General features: G+C 41.7%; 1 protein-coding gene across 2 annotated transcripts in view; it reads left to right on the forward strand.

Annotated features, from left to right (window-relative positions):
* Positions 1-14,459, forward strand: part of ZDHHC9 (zDHHC palmitoyltransferase 9) — a 39,832-nt gene extending 25,373 nt beyond the window's left edge. For both annotated transcript variants that reach the window (XM_074392017.1, XM_074392018.1), the window contains 6 exons: positions 3,130-3,267; positions 4,204-4,250; positions 5,000-5,104; positions 6,627-6,730; positions 7,121-7,217; positions 11,249-14,459. In XM_074392017.1, the coding sequence (XP_074248118.1) occupies positions 3,130-3,267; positions 4,204-4,250; positions 5,000-5,104; positions 6,627-6,730; positions 7,121-7,217; positions 11,249-11,365 (608 nt within the window). In that variant the 3' untranslated portion in view covers positions 11,366-14,459. The remainder of the gene's footprint in view (positions 1-3,129; positions 3,268-4,203; positions 4,251-4,999; positions 5,105-6,626; positions 6,731-7,120; positions 7,218-11,248) is intronic.
* Positions 14,460-18,427: the final 3,968 nt, after the last annotated feature.

The raw sequence follows: 18,427 nt of genomic DNA on the forward strand, positions 1-18,427 counted from the left end.
TTCACAATAACCAAAAGGTGGAACCAACCCAAGTGTCTATCAACAGATGAATGACTAAACAAAATGTGGCATATATATAATATTATCCAGTCATAAAAATGAATGCAGTACTGATGCAATGTGGATGAACCTTGAAAACATGCTATGTGAAAAGAAAACAGATACAAAAGGACAAATATTGTATGAGTCTGCTAATATGAGATATCTGGAATAGGTAAATGCATACAGACAAAAGATTAGAGGTTGCTAGGGGATCGGGGAAGGGGGAAATGGAGAGTGACTGCTTAATGGGTGCAGGGTTTCTGTTTGGAGTAATGAGAGTTTAGGAAATAGATCATGGTGATGGTTCCACAACATTATGAATGTAATTAATGCCACTGAATTATACACTTAAAATGGTTAAAATGGCAAATTGTATGTTATGTATATTTTACCATTTTATATATATATATATATTTCTTTTTTTTTTTTTTTTTTTTTTTTTTGAGACGGAGTTTCACTCTTGTTACCCAGGCTGGAGTGCAATGGCACGATCTTGGCTCACCGCAACCTCCGCCTCCTGGGTTCAAGCAATTCTCCTGCCTCAACCTCCTAAGTAGCTGGGATTACAGGCACACACCACCATGCCCAGCTAATTTTTTGTATTTTTTTTTAGTAGAGACGGGGTTTCACCATGTTGACCAGGATGGTCTCGATCTATTGACCTCGTGATCCACCCGCCTCGGCCTCCCAAAGTGCTGGGATTACAGGCTTGAGCCACCGCGCCCGGCCTTTTTTTTTTTTTTTTTTTTTAAGACAGGGTCTCACTCTGTCACCCAGGCTGGAGTGTAGTGGCATGATCTTGGCTCACTGCAACCTCTGCCTCCCAAGCTCAAGCAATTCCCCCACCTCAGCTTCCTGAGTAGTTGGGATTGCAGGCATGTGCCACCATGACTGGCGAATTTTTGCATTTTTTGGTAGAGATGGAGTTTCACCATGTTGGCCAGGCTGGTCTCAAACTCCTGACTTCGTGAATGGCCTGCCTGGGCCTCCCAAACAGTGCAAACTTTAATTTAAAAATTTGAACTTTGGCCGGGTGCAGTGGCTCCCGCCTGTAATCCCAGCACTTTGGGAGGCTGAGGTGGGCGGATCACCTGAGGTCAGGAGTTCAAGACCAGCCTGGCTAACATGGTGAAACTCCATCTCTACTAAAACTACAAAAATTAGCTGGGCGTGGTGGTGGGTACCTGTAATCCCAGTTACTTGGGAGGCTGAGGTGGGAGAATTGCTTGAACTCAGCAGGCGGAGGTAGGTGAATAGGAAAAAAATTAAAACATAGGTTTTATGATATTTATTAGTTTTTGCCCTATTTCCTTTTGCTATTTTCTGTTTTTGTTTTATGTACAGTTAACCCTTGAACAATGCAGTTTTGAACTGCATGGGTCCACTTATAATGACTTTTTTTTCGATAAATACAGTATCAGTGGGTTTCTCATCTGCAACCAAACATGGATCCAAAATACAGTCATCCCTAAGTATCGTTGGGGGATTGGTGTCAGGGATTGCCCTTGGATACCAAAACCCATGCATTCTCAAGTCCTGCAGTGGCCCTGTGGAACCCATGGATATGAAAAGTCAGTCCTCTGTATCTGCAGGTTTCATGTTCTGTGAATACTGTATTTTTGATCTGCGTTTAGTTGTGAGTGCAGAACTGTTGATACAGAGGGCCAACTGTATTTATTGAAACAAATCCATGTACGAGTGGACACATGCAGTTCAAACCTGAGTTGTTCAAGGTTCAAATGTACAGTATTCACAAGATGCAAAACCTGTGTACACGAGGGACAACTTTTTTTATCTGTGGGTTCTGCAGGGCTGCTGAGTGACTTGAGTATGGGTGGATTTTGGTATCTGCCTTTGATAGATGTATACACTGTAATGCTTACCGCAATCAAATGAACATATTCATCACCACACATAGTTACCATTGTGTGTGCATGTGCGTGTATGGTGAGGACAATTAAGATCTACTCTCTTAGCAAATTTCAAGTAACTTTTGACTATTATTTTCTTGAGGAAGTATTTGTATTTTCCTATTGATTTCTAAGAACTTTTCATATAGTCAGGTACAACTTTACATAGATTACCATTGTTTTTTTTCTCTTTAATCTTCTTTATGGTAACGTTAACATACACAAAATATTTTTTAAATTTTTATGGGTACATAGTAGGCATATATATTTATGGCATACATGAGATGTTTTGATACAGCCATGCAGTGTATAATAATCACATCATTGATCACCAAGGAAGTGCAAATGAAAACCACAAAGTATTTTTTTTAATGTTTATGGAGTTAAATCTGTTTTTCCTTGTCATCTGTTTTCTTCCAGTACTTTTATGCTTAGAAAGTCCTTCTGCATATAAAGGACAAATAAACATGTATTATTTATAATTATTTTATGGATTCACTTTGTTTTTACATTTAGCTCTTTAACTCATCTGGAATATATTATGACAAGTAATATGAAGACAAAAAAAATCGATCCTTATTTTGCACCGAATAGCCAATTGTCTCAGAATTGTTTATGGAATAATACTTCCTTTCACCTCTGATTTTGTCATGTTGAGTTTATTAGACAACAAAATCTTATATGTTCTAGGATCTGTTTCTGGGCTCTTTGCATTCTGTTGATCTATGCCACACCATTTTAAGTATTGTAGTTTTACATTTTTAATACCTGGAAGTCAAGAAAAACTGCACTAGTCATTTTTCAAATTTTCCTTGACTATTTCCACTTATTCTTCTTGAACTTAGTAGCCCCACCAATTAAGATTTTCTTTGGAAAAGCAGTGTCCCTGCTTTTAATGAGCAGAGTGAGGCCGATCACTTAACACCTCTGTGCCTTTGTTTCTTCATCTGTAAAGCTGGGAAGAGTATCTCCTTTTGCCCAAGTTCCAGGGAAATTGTGAGGATCAAATGAGATGGTTATGAAAACATTTTGAAAAAGTAAAAAAATGGAACCCAGTATTTTTTACAACTGAAATAGGCAATGATCCTGGGGGTGTTTGAATGAGGTATCATGGGAATGGCGAGGTTGCTTTTTGTTCTGGAGGCTTTTGGCATTGTACTCTCTCTTTCTCCCACAGAGCGCTTCGACCATCACTGCCCCTGGGTGGGGAATTGTGTTGGAAAGAGGAACTACCGCTACTTCTACCTCTTCATCCTTTCTCTCTCCCTCCTCACAATCTATGTCTTCGCCTTCAACATCGTCTATGTGGCTCTCAGTGAGTATGCAGGGCAGTGTCCGTTGTTGGAGTCAGGTGGGGTGGGGGAAGACTTAAGGACAGCTTAGTGGGTGGTTGGGTTTCCTGGTGAAAAGTACTTTCGTGAAAGGTACTTTAGGACAGGTTAGAAATGAGCACTATTATCTGCTCTTGAGCGGGGTTGCAAACCTCAGTACACATCAATGAGTATTTACTCTGTGTTGGCCTTCTCTCTGGCCAGCTGCTGGGTACTGGGGCCATAATTACTGGCCTGTATCCAGAGTACAGGGGCATTTCTGAGGTAATCCCAAAGGTTGGGGATGTATTTTGTCTCTGAGCATCCTCTCTTCTTCTGCCTTATAAGACTTGCCTTGTGCTAAGGGGTAGAAAAGGGTTTTGCCTGAGAAATGTCTTTCGGTAGCTCACGGTCTACTTTGGAAGATAGAAAGCACACCCACATGTGTGCATGTGCACAAACGTACACACACACACACACAGCACCCAATCTAAGGGCAGATGTCATGTGGAGTGAAGGGAGTGGTCTTAAGACAGCTTCCTGGAAAGAGAAGTGTTCTGAGCTGGATTTTGAACAAGGGAGGGACACAGATTGGCAAGGAGAGAGGATTTTTCTTGGGTATTTCTGATTTCTTTTACCTGTTAATATCCCCCTAACATGTCCATAGTTGGGGGCTAGGGAAAGGGGAAGGGAGCCTGCTGCTTGGCTTCTGCCCACCTGCCTAGTCCAGGGCCTGGTCCTGCACTGGAAATGTGAACTCTTTAGTCATGAGACTACCAGCTTAGAGATGAGGCTCTTCACCCTTGCCCGAGGGAGCGCTTAGCTCCTGCCAGTGTGTAACATGGGATGGGGAGGGAAGGACGTGAGTAGGCACTAGGATAGTGTGTAGTTTTGACTGAAGTCACTAATTTTTCTCTCTACTCCTCCTCCCAATTTCACAGAATCTTTGAAAATTGGCTTCCTGGAGACGTTGAAAGAAACTCCTGGAACATATCCTCCCTGGCAGTATGTCCTTGTGAAGCCTTCTTAAGCTACTTTCCAGCATGCTTTCTCCCCACAGTTCTCCCACTATCTAGTTTTTCAGACATCAGCGAGTGCCAAGGTCTGAAATAATTTAAACAATATAGTCTTAGTGGTAGCAACCAGAATGGAAGATGACCAGGACTCGAAGGGAGGTCTTTCCTTCACCCCCTGCTCAGCTGCCTCCCTCCCAAGTCCTTCTGATCCCAGGCTCAGTCCCGTCTCCTCTAGTGGGCTGTGGTTCACCTCAGTGTACCTCTTCTGTCACTTACTGGAAGCCCCACCTTTCTGTTATAGCTAGGGCTTATTTTGGACAGTGGCTGCGTTTCTGCAAAGGGGGTTCAGATGAGATTTCTATAAATCATGTCCTCTTTTTTCCCCCACTAATTCTTCATTTACGAATTTGTTTTTTGAGAGAATTTCCATTGGCAGTGATGGCCAACATTGTTTAGCTTTGGTCCCTCCCACACATCTTCTTCCAAGAGCCAGTGATAAGTAAATAGGCAAACCCTTAAATATACTAGATAGACGACAAATTCTTTACCCTTCATAAGGGATCTATCAAGCAAGTTCCAAATCCATCTGTTATATATGGAAACATGGTTTTTTGTGATACACGTTCCAGGAGGTAAAGATGGTGTGACTGGTGCCCTGAATATGGGCGGAGGCATCAAGTCTCCTGATGTGGAGTGCGTCAATATTCCTTAACCTCACCTCACTGTTCTAGAAGTCCTCATTTGCTTCTTTACACTCTGGTCCGTCGTGGGACTGACTGGATTTCACACTTTCCTTGTGGCTCTCAACCAGACAACCAATGAAGATGTGAGTCAACTTTCTCTTCTCCTCACCACGTATTCTTCTCCCCAAAGCCTATTATCTTGCTATCTGCTAGAGAACTATCGAGTCTCCAGGGCCTGAGAGGTTGAGGCAGGCAGAAACGTGGTGTGCAAGATTATTAAGTCAGATGTGTGGAAGAGAAAGCAGAGGGCTTTGTTTGGAGTTGAATGCTTGTGGAGCATTAGGAAGAAGAGGTTGAAAAGTAGGGTGGATATACAGCCTTTAACTGTTCATAGGTTCTTAAACCCTAGCTGGTGCCTATGTTTGGCATGGAGAGGGACAGTTGCACTGGATGAGTCGTTGCTTTATAAAAAGTTACCAATTAAGCTGGGCGCGATGGCTTACGCCTATAATCCTAGCACTTTGGGAGGCCAAGGCAGGTGGATCACCTGACGTCAGGAGTTCAAGACCAGCCTGGCCAACATGGTGAAACCTCATCTCTACTAAAAATACAAAAATTAGCCGGGCATGGTGGTGCACATCTGAAGTCTCAGCTACTCGGGAGGCTGAGGCAGGAGAATCACTTGAACCTAGGAGGCGGAGGTTGCAGTGAGCAAAGATTGCACCACACTACACTCTAGCCTGGATGACAGAGCGAGATTCTGTCTCAAAAAAAGAAAAGTTACTAATTAACCCACATTCATTATAGAAAATCAGAAAATAGGCCGGGCATGGTGGCTTACACCTGTAATCCCAGCACTTTGGGAGGCTGAGGTGGGTGGATCACAGGGTTGGGAGTTCGAGACCAGCTTGGCCAGCATGGTGAAACCCCATCTCTACTAAAAATACAAAAATTAGCCAGGCATGGTGGTGGATACTTGTGATCCCAGCTACTCAGGAGGCTGAGGCAGGAGAATCAATTGAAACCAGGAGGTGGAGGTTGCAGTGAGCTAATTTTGCACCACTGCACTCCACCCTGGGCAACAGACCCAGACTCTTGTCTCAAAAAAGGAAAAGAAAAGAAAATCAGAAAATACAGATGAGCAAAAATGAAAAAGTAAGTTTCTCTTCTTAGACATCACCCTTTTTAAGTAGTATGATTTATATAATCTAGACTTGTTTCTATGTTTATTTATGTGTTTATATTACGTACTGTTAAATAAAAATAATATATATCTTTCAGTTAGCTGCTTTTTTCACCCTATTGTGAGCATTTTTTCATGGCTGTGTATGTATTTCTTTTTTATTGTGATAAAATATACATAATACAAAGTGTGCTATGTTAAATGTCTCTTTCAACTCTGGCGATCAGTGGGGTGACAGATGTTGCAGCCAGATCGCCCTCACATCCTAAATGTTCAGTTCAGTGGCGTTTAGTACATTCACATGGTTGTGTAACCATTGCCACCATCCATTTGCAGAACTTTTTCATTAACTCATGCTGCATGCATTTCTTCAACATTATTGTTATTATTTTTTCTTTTTTGTGTTTTTATTTTTATTTCAGTATTATTATTTGTCCTTTTTAATATTATTTTTGATGTCAGCCTTGGCTTTTATCTTGCAGATTAAAGGATCATGGACAGGGAAGAATCGTGTCCAGAATCCCTACAGTCATGGCAACATTGTGAAGAACTGCTGTGAAGTACTGTGTGGCCCCTTGCCCCCCAGGTACTCAGGGAACTCAAAAGTCCTGGGACTCTTGGGATGAGCAGCTCAACCTGATCCTGTTACCTGGTCTGAGGCGTTTTTCTGAATGTGGCCTCTTGATGTCAAATAGGTCTTTCCAGGGCTTGCCATGTCTACACGGACCATAGACCATGGGCTTGTTGTTTTGGAGGGATGATCTTTCATTCTTATTTCATTTGTTTGTTCTCTGGTTAATGTGGCATTTCCTGGTTTGTGGAAGAAAAAGTGAATGGGAGAGAAGAGGCATGTGCTGGGATCAGTCTAGATTGCCAAAGGACAGGTTTATATTTTCCAGTCTATGTAGCAAAATTCAGTGGGCTGTGTGGGTGGAGGGGTGAATGCCCGCTTCTTAAACTCTCTTATCTCCTTTAGTGTGCTGGACCGAAGGGGTATTTTGCCACTGGAGGAAAGTGGAAGTCGACCTCCCAGTACTCAAGAGACCAGTAGCAGCCTCTTGCCACAGAGTCCAGTAAGTATTCCATACTTAAGGTTGGGTTGATGATAGGGTGGAGGCTAACTTTACAACTTGGAAAAATATGATTAGGCAATTTTGTATTCTAACCACCCCAGCTTCCCTGCTTCTACACCTGCCCTGACATTGCCTTCAGATCTTTGTGCCCTTGATGTAGATTAAGATTTAGTCGTTTTTTGGTGTATATTCAGTGACTCTGTGCCAGCCACTGCACTAGCTGCTGGGGATATACCAATGAATGAGGCAAATGACATCCCTGCTCTCAAGGAGCTCATTGTCTAGTGGGGACAAGAAACAAGTAAACGGGCCATTGCTCAACATGGGGAAAAGTGCTTTGATGAGGGAAGCATAAAATGCTATAGGGGCAAAGACAGAGGTCAGGGGATTGTATTGGAGTTTGTGACGTGGTTACCTTGGTAGAAGGGGGCTTCCTCACTGGAATATGCAGAGGTTGTGGAAACTCTCCCAGCTGTCTTATTTAGGATATATAAAGTATATCTTTAAAGCATAAAAAGTACTTTCCTTAAAAATTACTATTTGAGCTTTCTTTTTTAATAAGAACTTTATTGAGATATGGCTCACATACCATAGGTCCCTATTTAAAATGTATGATTCACGGTGTAGAATATTCACAGAGTTGTACAATCCTTATAACAATCAGGTTTGTTTTTTGTTTTTTGTTTGTTTTTTTTTTTGAGATGGAGTCTTGCATTGTCACCCTGGCTGGAGTGCAATGGTGCGATCTCAGCTCACTGCAACCTCCGCCTCCTGGGTTCAAGCGATTCTCCTGCCTCAGCATCCCAAGTAGCTGGGATTACAGGTGCCTGCCACCACGCCTGGCTATAACAATCAGTTTTAAAGCATTTTCATTACCCTTCCACCATAAGAAACCCTGTACCCATTAGCAGTCACTCTCCCTTTCCCCTCAACTTCCCCAGCCCCACCCCTAGGCAACCACTAATCTACTTCCTTTCAGTTTAGATTTCTCTCTTCTGGGTATTTCATGTAAATGAAGTCACACAGTATGTGGTCTTTTGTGACTGGCTTCTTTTACTAAGCATGTTTTCAAGATTTGTCTATGTGGTACTATGTAGCAGTACTTTGTTCCTTTATATGACCAAATGATATTCCATTATATGGATATACCACATTTCATTTATCCATTCATCAGTTGATGGACATTTGGATTGTTTCCACCTTTTGGTTATTATGAGTGATGCTGCTATGAACATTTGTGTACCAGTTTTTTTTTTTTTTTTTGTCATGGACATGTATTTTCATTTCTCTTGGCTATATACCTGGAAGTAAAATAGCTGGGTCATATGGTAGTTCTATGTTTAACCTTTAAGGTAACTGCTGAACTGTTTTCCAAAGTGGCTGTACCATTTTATACCCCGACTAGCAGTGCCTGAGGATACCAGTTTCTCTACATTCTTGGCAACACTTATTATCAGACATTTTTTTTTCTAGCCATCTTAGTAAGTGTGAAGTGATATCTCATTGTGTTTTTGATTTGCATTTCCCTGATGACTAATGTTGTTGAATATCTTTTCATGTGCCTATTGGCCATTTTTATGTGTTCCTTGGAGAAGTGTATCTTCAGAGCTTTTGTCTATTTTTTAATTGGATTGTTTGTTTTTTTTCTTATTGTTGAGTTGTAAGAGTTCTTTATATAATCTATGTGCAGGTCCCTTACCAGATACACAATTTGCAAATATTTTCTCCTATTCTGTGGGTTATCTTTTCATTTTCTTGATAGTGTCCTTTGAAGCACAAAAATTTTAAATTTTGATGTAGTGCAGTTTGTCTATTTTTTCTTTTGTTGTTTGTACTTTTTCGTGTCATAGCAAAGAAACTGTTGCCTAATCCAAAGTCATCAAGATTTATGCCGCTGTCTTCTTGTAAGAGTTTTATCGTTTTAGCTGTCATGTTTAGGTTTTTGATCCATTTTGAGTTAATTTTTATATATGGTGTGAGGTAGAGGGTCCACATTCTTTCTTTTGCCTGTAGCTATCCAGTTGTCTTTGCATCATTTGTTGAGAAGACTATTCTTTTCCCGTAGAATTGTCTTCGTACCCTTGTTGAAAATCTATAAATGTGAGAGTTCATTTCTGGACTTTCAGCTCTATTCTATTGCTCAATATGTCTCTTCTTATGCTAGTACCACACTGTCTTCGTTACTGTAGAATTATAGTAAGTTTTGAAATTAGGAAATGTGAGTTCTTCAACTTTATCCTTCTTTTTCATGATTAGTTTTGGCTCTTTGGGGTGTCTTAAATTTCCATACGAATCTTAGGATTAACTTGTCATTTATGAAAGAAGTCAGCTGGAATTTTGATGGGGATTTCATTGAATTGATTTGGGGAAATATAGCCATCCTGCCAAGATTAAAAATTCTGAGCCATTTATATGGACTATGTTTTCATGTATTTAGGTATGATTTGATTTCCTTCAACAACATTTGTAGCTTTCAGAGTATAAGTTTTACACTTATTTTGTTACATTTATTCATAAGTATTTGATTATTTTTCATGTTATTGTAAGTGAAATTGTTTTACTAATTTAATTTTTGGATTTTTCACTGGGATGTATAGAAATACAATTGATTTTTATATATGAATCTTATATCCTAAAACCTTGCCAAACTTGTTCATTAGTTCTTTTTTGTTTGTTTTTGTTTTTATTTTATGAGATGGAGTTTTGCTCTGTTACCCAAGCTGGAGTGTAGTGTCACCATCTTGGCTCACTGCAACTTCTGACTCCCAGGTTCAAGTGATTATCCTGCCTCAGCCTCCCAAGTAGCTGGGATTACAGGCAGCCACCACCACGCTAGCTAATTTTTGTATTCTTAGTAGAGACAGGGTTTCGCTATGTTGGCCAGGCTCGTCTCAAACTCCTGACTTCAAGTGATCTGCCTGCCTTGGCTTCCCTAAGTGTTGGGATTATAGGCATGAGCCACTGCACCTGGCCCTTGTTCATTACTTCTAATACATTTTTAGTAGTTTGAACTTTGTTGTAAAATACAATTCTAATTTTAAGTGAATGCTTTTTATAAGGTAGATAATTGTTCTCTACTTTGCCTTTCCTAAATTTTGAATTTATTTTTATAGTACAGCAACCCATATTTATATATTATTGTCATTTTTAATATTATTTTTTAAATGAGTCTGAACTCAAATTGTAACAATCTAGGTTAGTTATTCATGGTTGAAAGGGGCGAAGGATTATATTTTAGAATCACTTGAGGACATTTTCAAACCACATATGACCAGCTGAAAATTTGGGCTGGGCATGGTGGCTCATACCTGTAATCCCAGCACTTTGGGAGGCTGAGGCAGGTGGATCACCTGAGGTTGGGAGTCTGAGACCAGCCTGGTCAACATGGAGAAACCCCATCTCTACTAAAAATACAAAAAATTAGCCTGGTGTGGTGGCATATGCCTGTAATCCCAGCTACTTGGGAGGCTGAGGCAGGAGAATCGCTTGAGCCTGGGAGGCAGAGGTTGTGGTAAGCAGAGATCATGCCATTGCACTCCAGCCTGGGCAACAAGAGCGAAACTCTGTCTCAAAAAAAAAAAAAAAAAAAGAAAAAAAAAGAAAAGAAAAGAAAGAAAATTTGGACAGCTGGCCTTTGGTTCAGAATCACTATTCTAGTGAGCTCTGTGTTTGGGCAGAAATAGATTTGAGGACCTTGGGTCAGGCTTTGTGAGATAAGTATGTTATGACACTTGTTCTGAAGTGGAGAGGACTTGTGTAATTCTTTGTGGTCCCTATTATTATGACTATTAATGATAATAGAAAATCTGTCCCCAAGTGTCAGTTAAGGAAAGAACTCAAATAAACTTCAGTTCCATTCTGCCGAGAAGATGGTAGCCTGGTGTTGGTTTTGAGTTTGGTATTGGTGGCTGCATATCTGTGGCATCAGTACGGTCAGGGGACTGAGAGGAAGAATTCAGCATCTAAGGCTTTATCCGCATTTGGATTTTGAGGAACAGCTTTGTGTTGAATCTGATATCTTTTTTTCCCAGGCCCCCACAGAACACCTGAACTCAAATGAGATGCCGGAGGAATCCAGCACTCCTGAAGAGATGCCACCTCCAGAGCCCCCAGAGCCACCACAGGAGGCAGCTGAAGCTGAGAAGTAGCCTATCTATGGAAGAGACTTTTGTTTGTGTTTAATTAGGGCTATGAGAGATTTCAGGTGAGAAGATAAGCCTGAGACAGAGAGCAAGTAAGCTGTCCCTTTTAACTGTTTTTCTTTGGTCTTTAGTCACCCAATTGCACACTGGCATTTTCTTGCTGCAAGCTTTTTTAAATTTCTGAACTCAAGGCAGTGGCAGAAGATGTCAGTCACCTCTGGTAACTGGAAAAATGGGTCCTTTGGGCCCTGGCACTGGTCCTCCATGGCCTCAGCCACAGGGTCTCCTTGGACTCCCCTCTCTACCCTCCAGATCCCAGCCCTCTTGCTTGGGGTCACTGGTCTCATTCTGGGGCTAAAGGTTTTTGAGACTGGCTCAAATCCTCCCAAGCTGCTGCATTTCCCGAGTCCAGAGGCAGTCATAGAGACCTCTGGCCAGGGGATCCTAACTGGGTTCCTGGGGTCTTCAGGATTGAAGAGGAGGGAGAGTGGGGTCAGAGGATTCTCCTGGCCACCAAGTGCCAGCATTGCCCACTAATCAATGGGACAGGTACCTTCCACTTGTTATATTTATTAGTGTAGCTTCTCCTTTGTCTCTCATCCACTCTGACACCCAAGCCCTACTCTTTTCCCATTAGATGTATGTAAGTAGTTGTAGTGGAGATAATAATTGACATTTCTCGTAGACTACCCAGAGACTTTTTTAATACCTGTGCCATTCTCAATAAGAATTGATGAGATGCCAATGGCATAGCCCTTCACACTCTCTGTCTCATCTCTCCTCCTTTCTCATTAGCCCCTTTTAATTTGTTTTTCCTTTTGACTCCTGCTCCCATTAGGAGCAGGAATGGCAGTAATAAAAGTCTGCACTTTGGTCATTTCTTTTCCTCAGAGGAAGCCCGAGTGCTTACTTAAACACTACACCCTCAGACTCCCGGTGTGAGGCCTGCAGAGGCCCTGAATGCACAAATGGGAAACCAAGGCACAGAGAGGCTCTCCTCTCCTCTCCTCTCCCCCAATGTACCTTCAAAAAAAAAAAAAAAAAAAAAAAAAAGGCTAACCAGTTCTTCCATTAAGCCTCGGCTGAGTGAGGGAAAGCCCAGCACTGCTGCCCTCTTGGGTAACTCACTCCAAGGCCTCGGCCCACCTCCGGCTATGGTAACCACACTGGGGGCTTCCTCCAAGCCCCACTCTTCCAGCACTTCCACCAGCAGAGTCCCAGAGCCACTTCACCCTGGGGGTGGGCTGTGGCCCCCCAGTCAGCTCTGCTCAGGACCTGCTCTATTTCAGGGAAGAAGATTTATGTATTATATGTGGCTATATTTCCTAGAGCACCTGTGTTTTTCTCTTTCTAAGCCAGGGTCCTGTCTGGATGACTTATGGGGCGGGGAGTATAAACCAGAACTTTTCATCTATTCGAAGGTGATTAAACTGTATCTAATGCAAACTTCTTGCCTCCTCCTTCCCCTTTCCATTTCAAGAATGTGTTTGTGTTTAGGGTGGGGGTGGGGGTTGGAAGGGGTTGCTCGTTACTCCCCAAACTTCCATTAACCAGGGCACCCTTGGGTTGGAGAGGTAGTTCCCACACTCTCCATTGATCTATACTACATTCTGGCCTGGAGCTTAGCTTATTCTGGACTATGAAGAAAGGACTTTCAAGGAAACACAGTGTGAACAAGATCAGAAAGTTAGAAGGATTATATTTACTTAAGAGAAGAAGCTCTATGTTAGGATATTGTTTTGAAGCAGATATATGTCTTTAATGAGCCTTGGTTATTAAAGCAGGCTCATCGTGGCCTCCGCTTGGAAATATTTGATCAGTGGTCTTTTACAAGTGATGGTATATATTTCTTTTCAGATGGTGTATAATCAAGACTCCTTGTCAATTTCTATCTCATACTTCCCAATTAATCGGAATTAATGAAATTTGGCTGCTCCCAGGCTTTTTTCCATGACTTTCTATTTTCCTTGTAGCAGGATTTAAGTTGACCATTCCTGAGAGAGAGGTTGGAAGAGAGATGGGGAGAGGCTGACTCAGATCCCTCTCCTATCTGCTTCTACCTTCCTATTCTTTTTCTTGTTCTCTCAGTTTTTTTCTTGAAGTTATGAAGCCAAACCTGGAGAGTTTGGAAGTTGTTAGGTTTTCCCAGGTAACCTGGCACTCATATGAACCCCATTTTAGTAAGTACTCAGCCCGTCTCCTCTCCTGGGCTCAGATGAATCTCTCTCCTCCCTCACCTTACCTCAACTGCTCCTGAGGACCCTTAGGTCAGACAGAGAAGCTTTCTCTTTCTGATGGGAAGGGTCAGAGTGGAAATCTCTAGTGTGAAGTGATTTTTTTTTTTTTTTTTTAGGTTTCTGCTTCTTTGTACTCCCCGCCCTCTTTCTTTTCCCTAGTAAATCTTCTGTATTTAAGACGTTGGCCTGAAGATCTGTCCCATTCATACCATGCACCAGCCGGGACTGTCCCTATCTGATCAGAGGGGAGATTAAAGAATCAATCTTTCCAGGGGAAAAGGGCCTTAAATTGTTTAGTCTTTTCAATGGCTGACACCGTCTCCAACTCTCCCCTTCTTCCCTCTTCCTCGAGCTTCCTATGCACCCCACTTTCCCAGTCCAGGATGGTTGGCACTGATCCCAAACCTCTGTGGGCAGGTGGAAATTGGCTGTATTGAGCCATTTCTTCATGTCCATTCAGCTCCAAGGCCTTCCTGGCCCGAGCTGAGATCATCGTCTCCGCCTTTGCTTTTTCCCCTAGGAGTGAGCTTGGGTTAGAGGTGGATTGTGATTCTGTAGCAGCTAAATTCCATTCTCCCTGTCCTGACCATCCTGCCTTTACTGCTAAAGCCCCCTTTCCTACTGACCAAATCTCTTTACCTTGTTGGAGAAAAAAGTATTTTGTTTTTAAATCTATTTTCTAACTTAAATGCAATTTAATATGTAAATCTCTGCACTTTTGTGTGAGCCTACAAATGTGTATGTGTTGGGGGTTTTTCACTCTCTGGTATTTCTTAATAAAGAAATCTTTCTTTTGGGGGGAAGCCAGTTAACGAAGGAGCCTTGAATGGTTTTAGAAATACAGGGCTGTCTGTTTCTTTGTGCTTCTGCCTCATTTCTTTACTTTTGCCTAGTGTGAGTGATTGGCCTCCCTCCCCCACCTTTTGACCCCCTTCCTCTGAGAGGGCCCCCAACTTAGTGGGGAGAGAGAAGGACCTATATCTGGTACCCCTCTAGGACCACTTGGATCAGCTCAAGTGGTAACCTAGCAACTCAGCCCCCTCCTCTCTCCCCGTGGCCTGGCCCTGTTAGTCCTTTTCTTCCAGCTCAGTTCATTTTATACTCCTGAGGCTGGGAACAGGCCAGGGAAAATCACCAAGGGAGCACAGTAAATGGTTTTTAAAAAATGATAATTCGTTCTCATGCCTTGGTGCTACTAAAGAAGAGTCATGTTCCCAGTGAACCATTTGTGTCAATCTGGAGAATACATTCTGGGAATCCCTTGCTGTTCTTCGTGATAGGCTTTAGAAACTGTCAAAGGCTACAAATATGAATATCATTCATTTTACAAGATGCAAGTCCAGCTCACAAAAAAAAGAGAATCATTATGAACTTTATGTTTGGGATTAATATGAAAGGGCAGTGGGAGTTTTACAAATCTCTATCTGTAAAACTTTCAATGTTCTATACATTAATGTAGGTGGAAAACCCTGGTAGAATTAGCTAGACATAATTATTTTACAAATGAACACAAAATGTTTTTACAGTTTTAATATATACACTGAATTTCCAGGAAAGCAACAACTGTGGAGAAGTTGTTGGGGAAGAGGATATTTCGTTTTGTCCAAAACTTTACTAAGAGTTACTCACAACTTTTGAAAATCATGTCACTGATGACAGTGCCATTCACAGGTGTTTAAGTTGCCAATATAACATACCTGTGTGAATCTTCATTTATAGAGGTTGCTTTCACAGTGAGTTTACATATAGGCAGAAGCATCTCACTACTGTATTATATGCTTTAGTGTAGTCTTGCCTTAGGTATTTGTATATTACTTTCCTTTTATTTCTTCTTTATAGTATAATTAGTATATTGCTATTTTTGAAGTTATGTGCAAAAGCAGGTCATATTCACTATAAAGTTCATTTCAGGGTGGCAAAGGATGTGTTAAAAATACTACATATACCGGGCCGGGCGCTGTGGCTGAAGCCTGTAATCCCAGCACTTTGGGAGGCCGAGGCGGGTGGATCACGAGCTCAAGAGATCGAGACCATCCTGGTCAACATGGTGAAACCCCATCTCTAATAAAAATACAAAAAATTGGCCGGCCATGGTGGCGCGTGCCTGTGATCCCAGCTACTCAGGAGGCTGAGGCAGGAGAATTGCCTGAACCCAGGAGGCGGAGGTTGCGGTGAGCCGAGATCGCACCATTGCACTCCAGCCTGGGTAACAAGAGCAAAAAACTCCGTCTGAAAATAAAAAAAAAAAAAAGAAAAAAAATTTCTACATATACCAAGGGAGTGCCAGGGCTGCTTTCTAACTCTTAACATTTGGAAATCTTAGAGAGAAAATAAACATCCTCTTCCCCTCACACCCTTAATGTGCTTTTTAAAAATTTAAAGCTCATTGTTGAAAATTGGAGAAGTACAGAATAGTAAGATTTCAAAAAAATCACCTATAACTTCATCACCAAGATGGAATAATCACCATTAATGTTTTGTGCATTTTGTGGTAGTCCTTTTTTCTGTGCACATTTTTTAAAACATAACTGGAATTCAACTATAAATATAGTTTTGTAAACTTTCTTTTTTAACCTAGTATTTTCCATACCATTATAAATTATTTGAACATACTTCTTTTGTTTTTGAGGCAGGGTTTCACTCTGTCACCCATGCTGAGGTGCAGTGGTGCGATCACAGCTCGCTGCAACCTCTGCCTCCCAGGCTTAAGCAATCCTCCTGCCTCAGCCTCTCAAGTAGCTGGGACTATAGGCACATGTCACCACAGCTGGCTAATTTTTTGTATTTTTTGTAGAGATGGGGGTTTCGCCATTTTACCCAGGCTGGTCTCAAACTCCTGACCTCAAAAAATCCGCTTGCCTCCATGTCCTAAATTGTTGGGATTACAAGTGTGAGCCACTGCTCCCAGCAGAAAATACTTCTCAATGACTTTGTAACACGTACATAACCCTCCTAATGTCAGACATTTAAGAGTTTCCAATTTTTCATTATTACAAATAATGACGTGATAAACTTCCTTAAATATGGGTGTATCTGTGATTATTTTTTTCAGGATAGATTCCTGGAAGTGAAATTATTGAGTCAAAAAGAATGCTCTTTTAAAAGCTCTTGATAAATATGGCCAAATTGCTTTACTGAAAGGCTGTCCCCCTTGATTTTGCCAGCAGTATATCAGAGAAGAGTCTAGTCAACCCATCTCATTTAAACCTCTGGAAATTTTACTTGAGATGTGGTCTTGCTTTGTCACCCAGCCTGGAGTGCAGCGGCGCGATCTCGGCTCACTGTATTCTCCGCCTCCCAGGTTCAAGCGATTCTCCTGCCTCAGCCTCCTGAGTAGCTGGGACTACAGGCCTGTGCCACCACACCTGGCTAATTTTTGTATTTTTAGTGGAGATGGGGTTTTGCCGTGTCAGCCAGGCTGTTCTCCAACTCCTGATCTCAAGTGATCTGCCTCTCTTGGCCTCCCAAAGTGCTGGGATTACAGGCCTGACCTAAACCTTTGGTAATTTGATAGTTGTAAACTTTATCTCAGTGTTAGTCTATATTTCTTTAGTTAATAGTGAAGTTAAACACTTTCTGTACCTCTCCTCTGCCTTAGGTTAATTACCATTTGTATTTCTTCTGTGAATTGTCTGTCCAAATCTTTTGCCTATTTTTCCTCTGGTGTTAAGGGGTTTTCTGATTGATTAATAAATTAGACCTTAGAGCTCACACTTCACCATGGGCTGGGAAATGAGGGGTGCTTGATTTGGAAGTTGCTTTACAACTCTAGAACCCAGAGTAGAATTACCTCCCTGGCATTCCAAGCCCTTCACTTTCTTCACGCTCCCTTCCCCGCCTGCCTTCTCACTGCTGTTTCTGCCAGCCCCTGCCCATCTTCAGCTGTTTAACTGTTTCAACTTGGTTAAAAGGGTTGGAGTTTTGTGCCCAAATAGGAGACATGATGATTATTTGTCATAAAACACAGATTCTGTTGAACAGCACAGCTTAAGGGATCATATTGATCTTGTAGTCTATGCTTTTCTCTCTCTCTCTTTCTCCCTCAAATTAAATACTATAACTTACCCAATGTCACATACAGAGTCACTGGTAGAGCCAAGACCGGAACTCAGATGTACTGGCTCCCAGTCTAGAGAGTTTTCTGGCATAGCCCACTGGTCCTCTGTCAAGCAGGTGTAGACAGATAAAAGAGTTGGAATAACTGCACATGACACTTGAATGAAATGAAGCTTTCATTTATTTAACATTCAGTAAATACTTGGTGAAGACTGACTGTGTGCTAGGGTTAACTTCAGGAGAAATTGCATTACCAACCCTTGTAAGCTGAGGAACAGCCGTGATTTTTTGGATTATTTGCCATTTTGGATGAATTAGTACTGATAAGCTCTCCATTTTCAGCATACAGAGGACTGACTACACATAGTCGGGCCTGATATGAGAATGGTTGTTGGGTTTTTGTTTTAAACTGAACTCTCTTAAGTCTCTCTCCAGACCCCTGCATTTAGGTTGAACTGATGGTGTGGTTTCTTTAGCACAGAAAGTCAGGAAGTTGCCTTGCTAGGTTCCCACAGTCAAACTGGCTGTCCCTTTGTGAGGGCCATTGCTCTGGGCTCTTTCTGACGCTATCTCTGGCAGGTCCCAGCGGCAATGGTATACAAATGCTATATTGGTCACTGTGAAGTTATAGGAAAAGGTGAAGCCTACATATCAAGTGCTATAGAATTCCATTTATTTAGGTCCTTCCTGGAGGAGGAGTCTTGGCTGAGTCTAGAGGGGAGGCAGTTCCTTCCCACTTGATTGTGTTGTTGGCTGAATAATGTGTAATATGGTC

Source organism: Saimiri boliviensis, chromosome X, assembly GCF_048565385.1.
Source record: "Saimiri boliviensis isolate mSaiBol1 chromosome X, mSaiBol1.pri, whole genome shotgun sequence".
NCBI classification, from domain to species: domain Eukaryota; kingdom Metazoa; phylum Chordata; class Mammalia; order Primates; family Cebidae; genus Saimiri; species Saimiri boliviensis.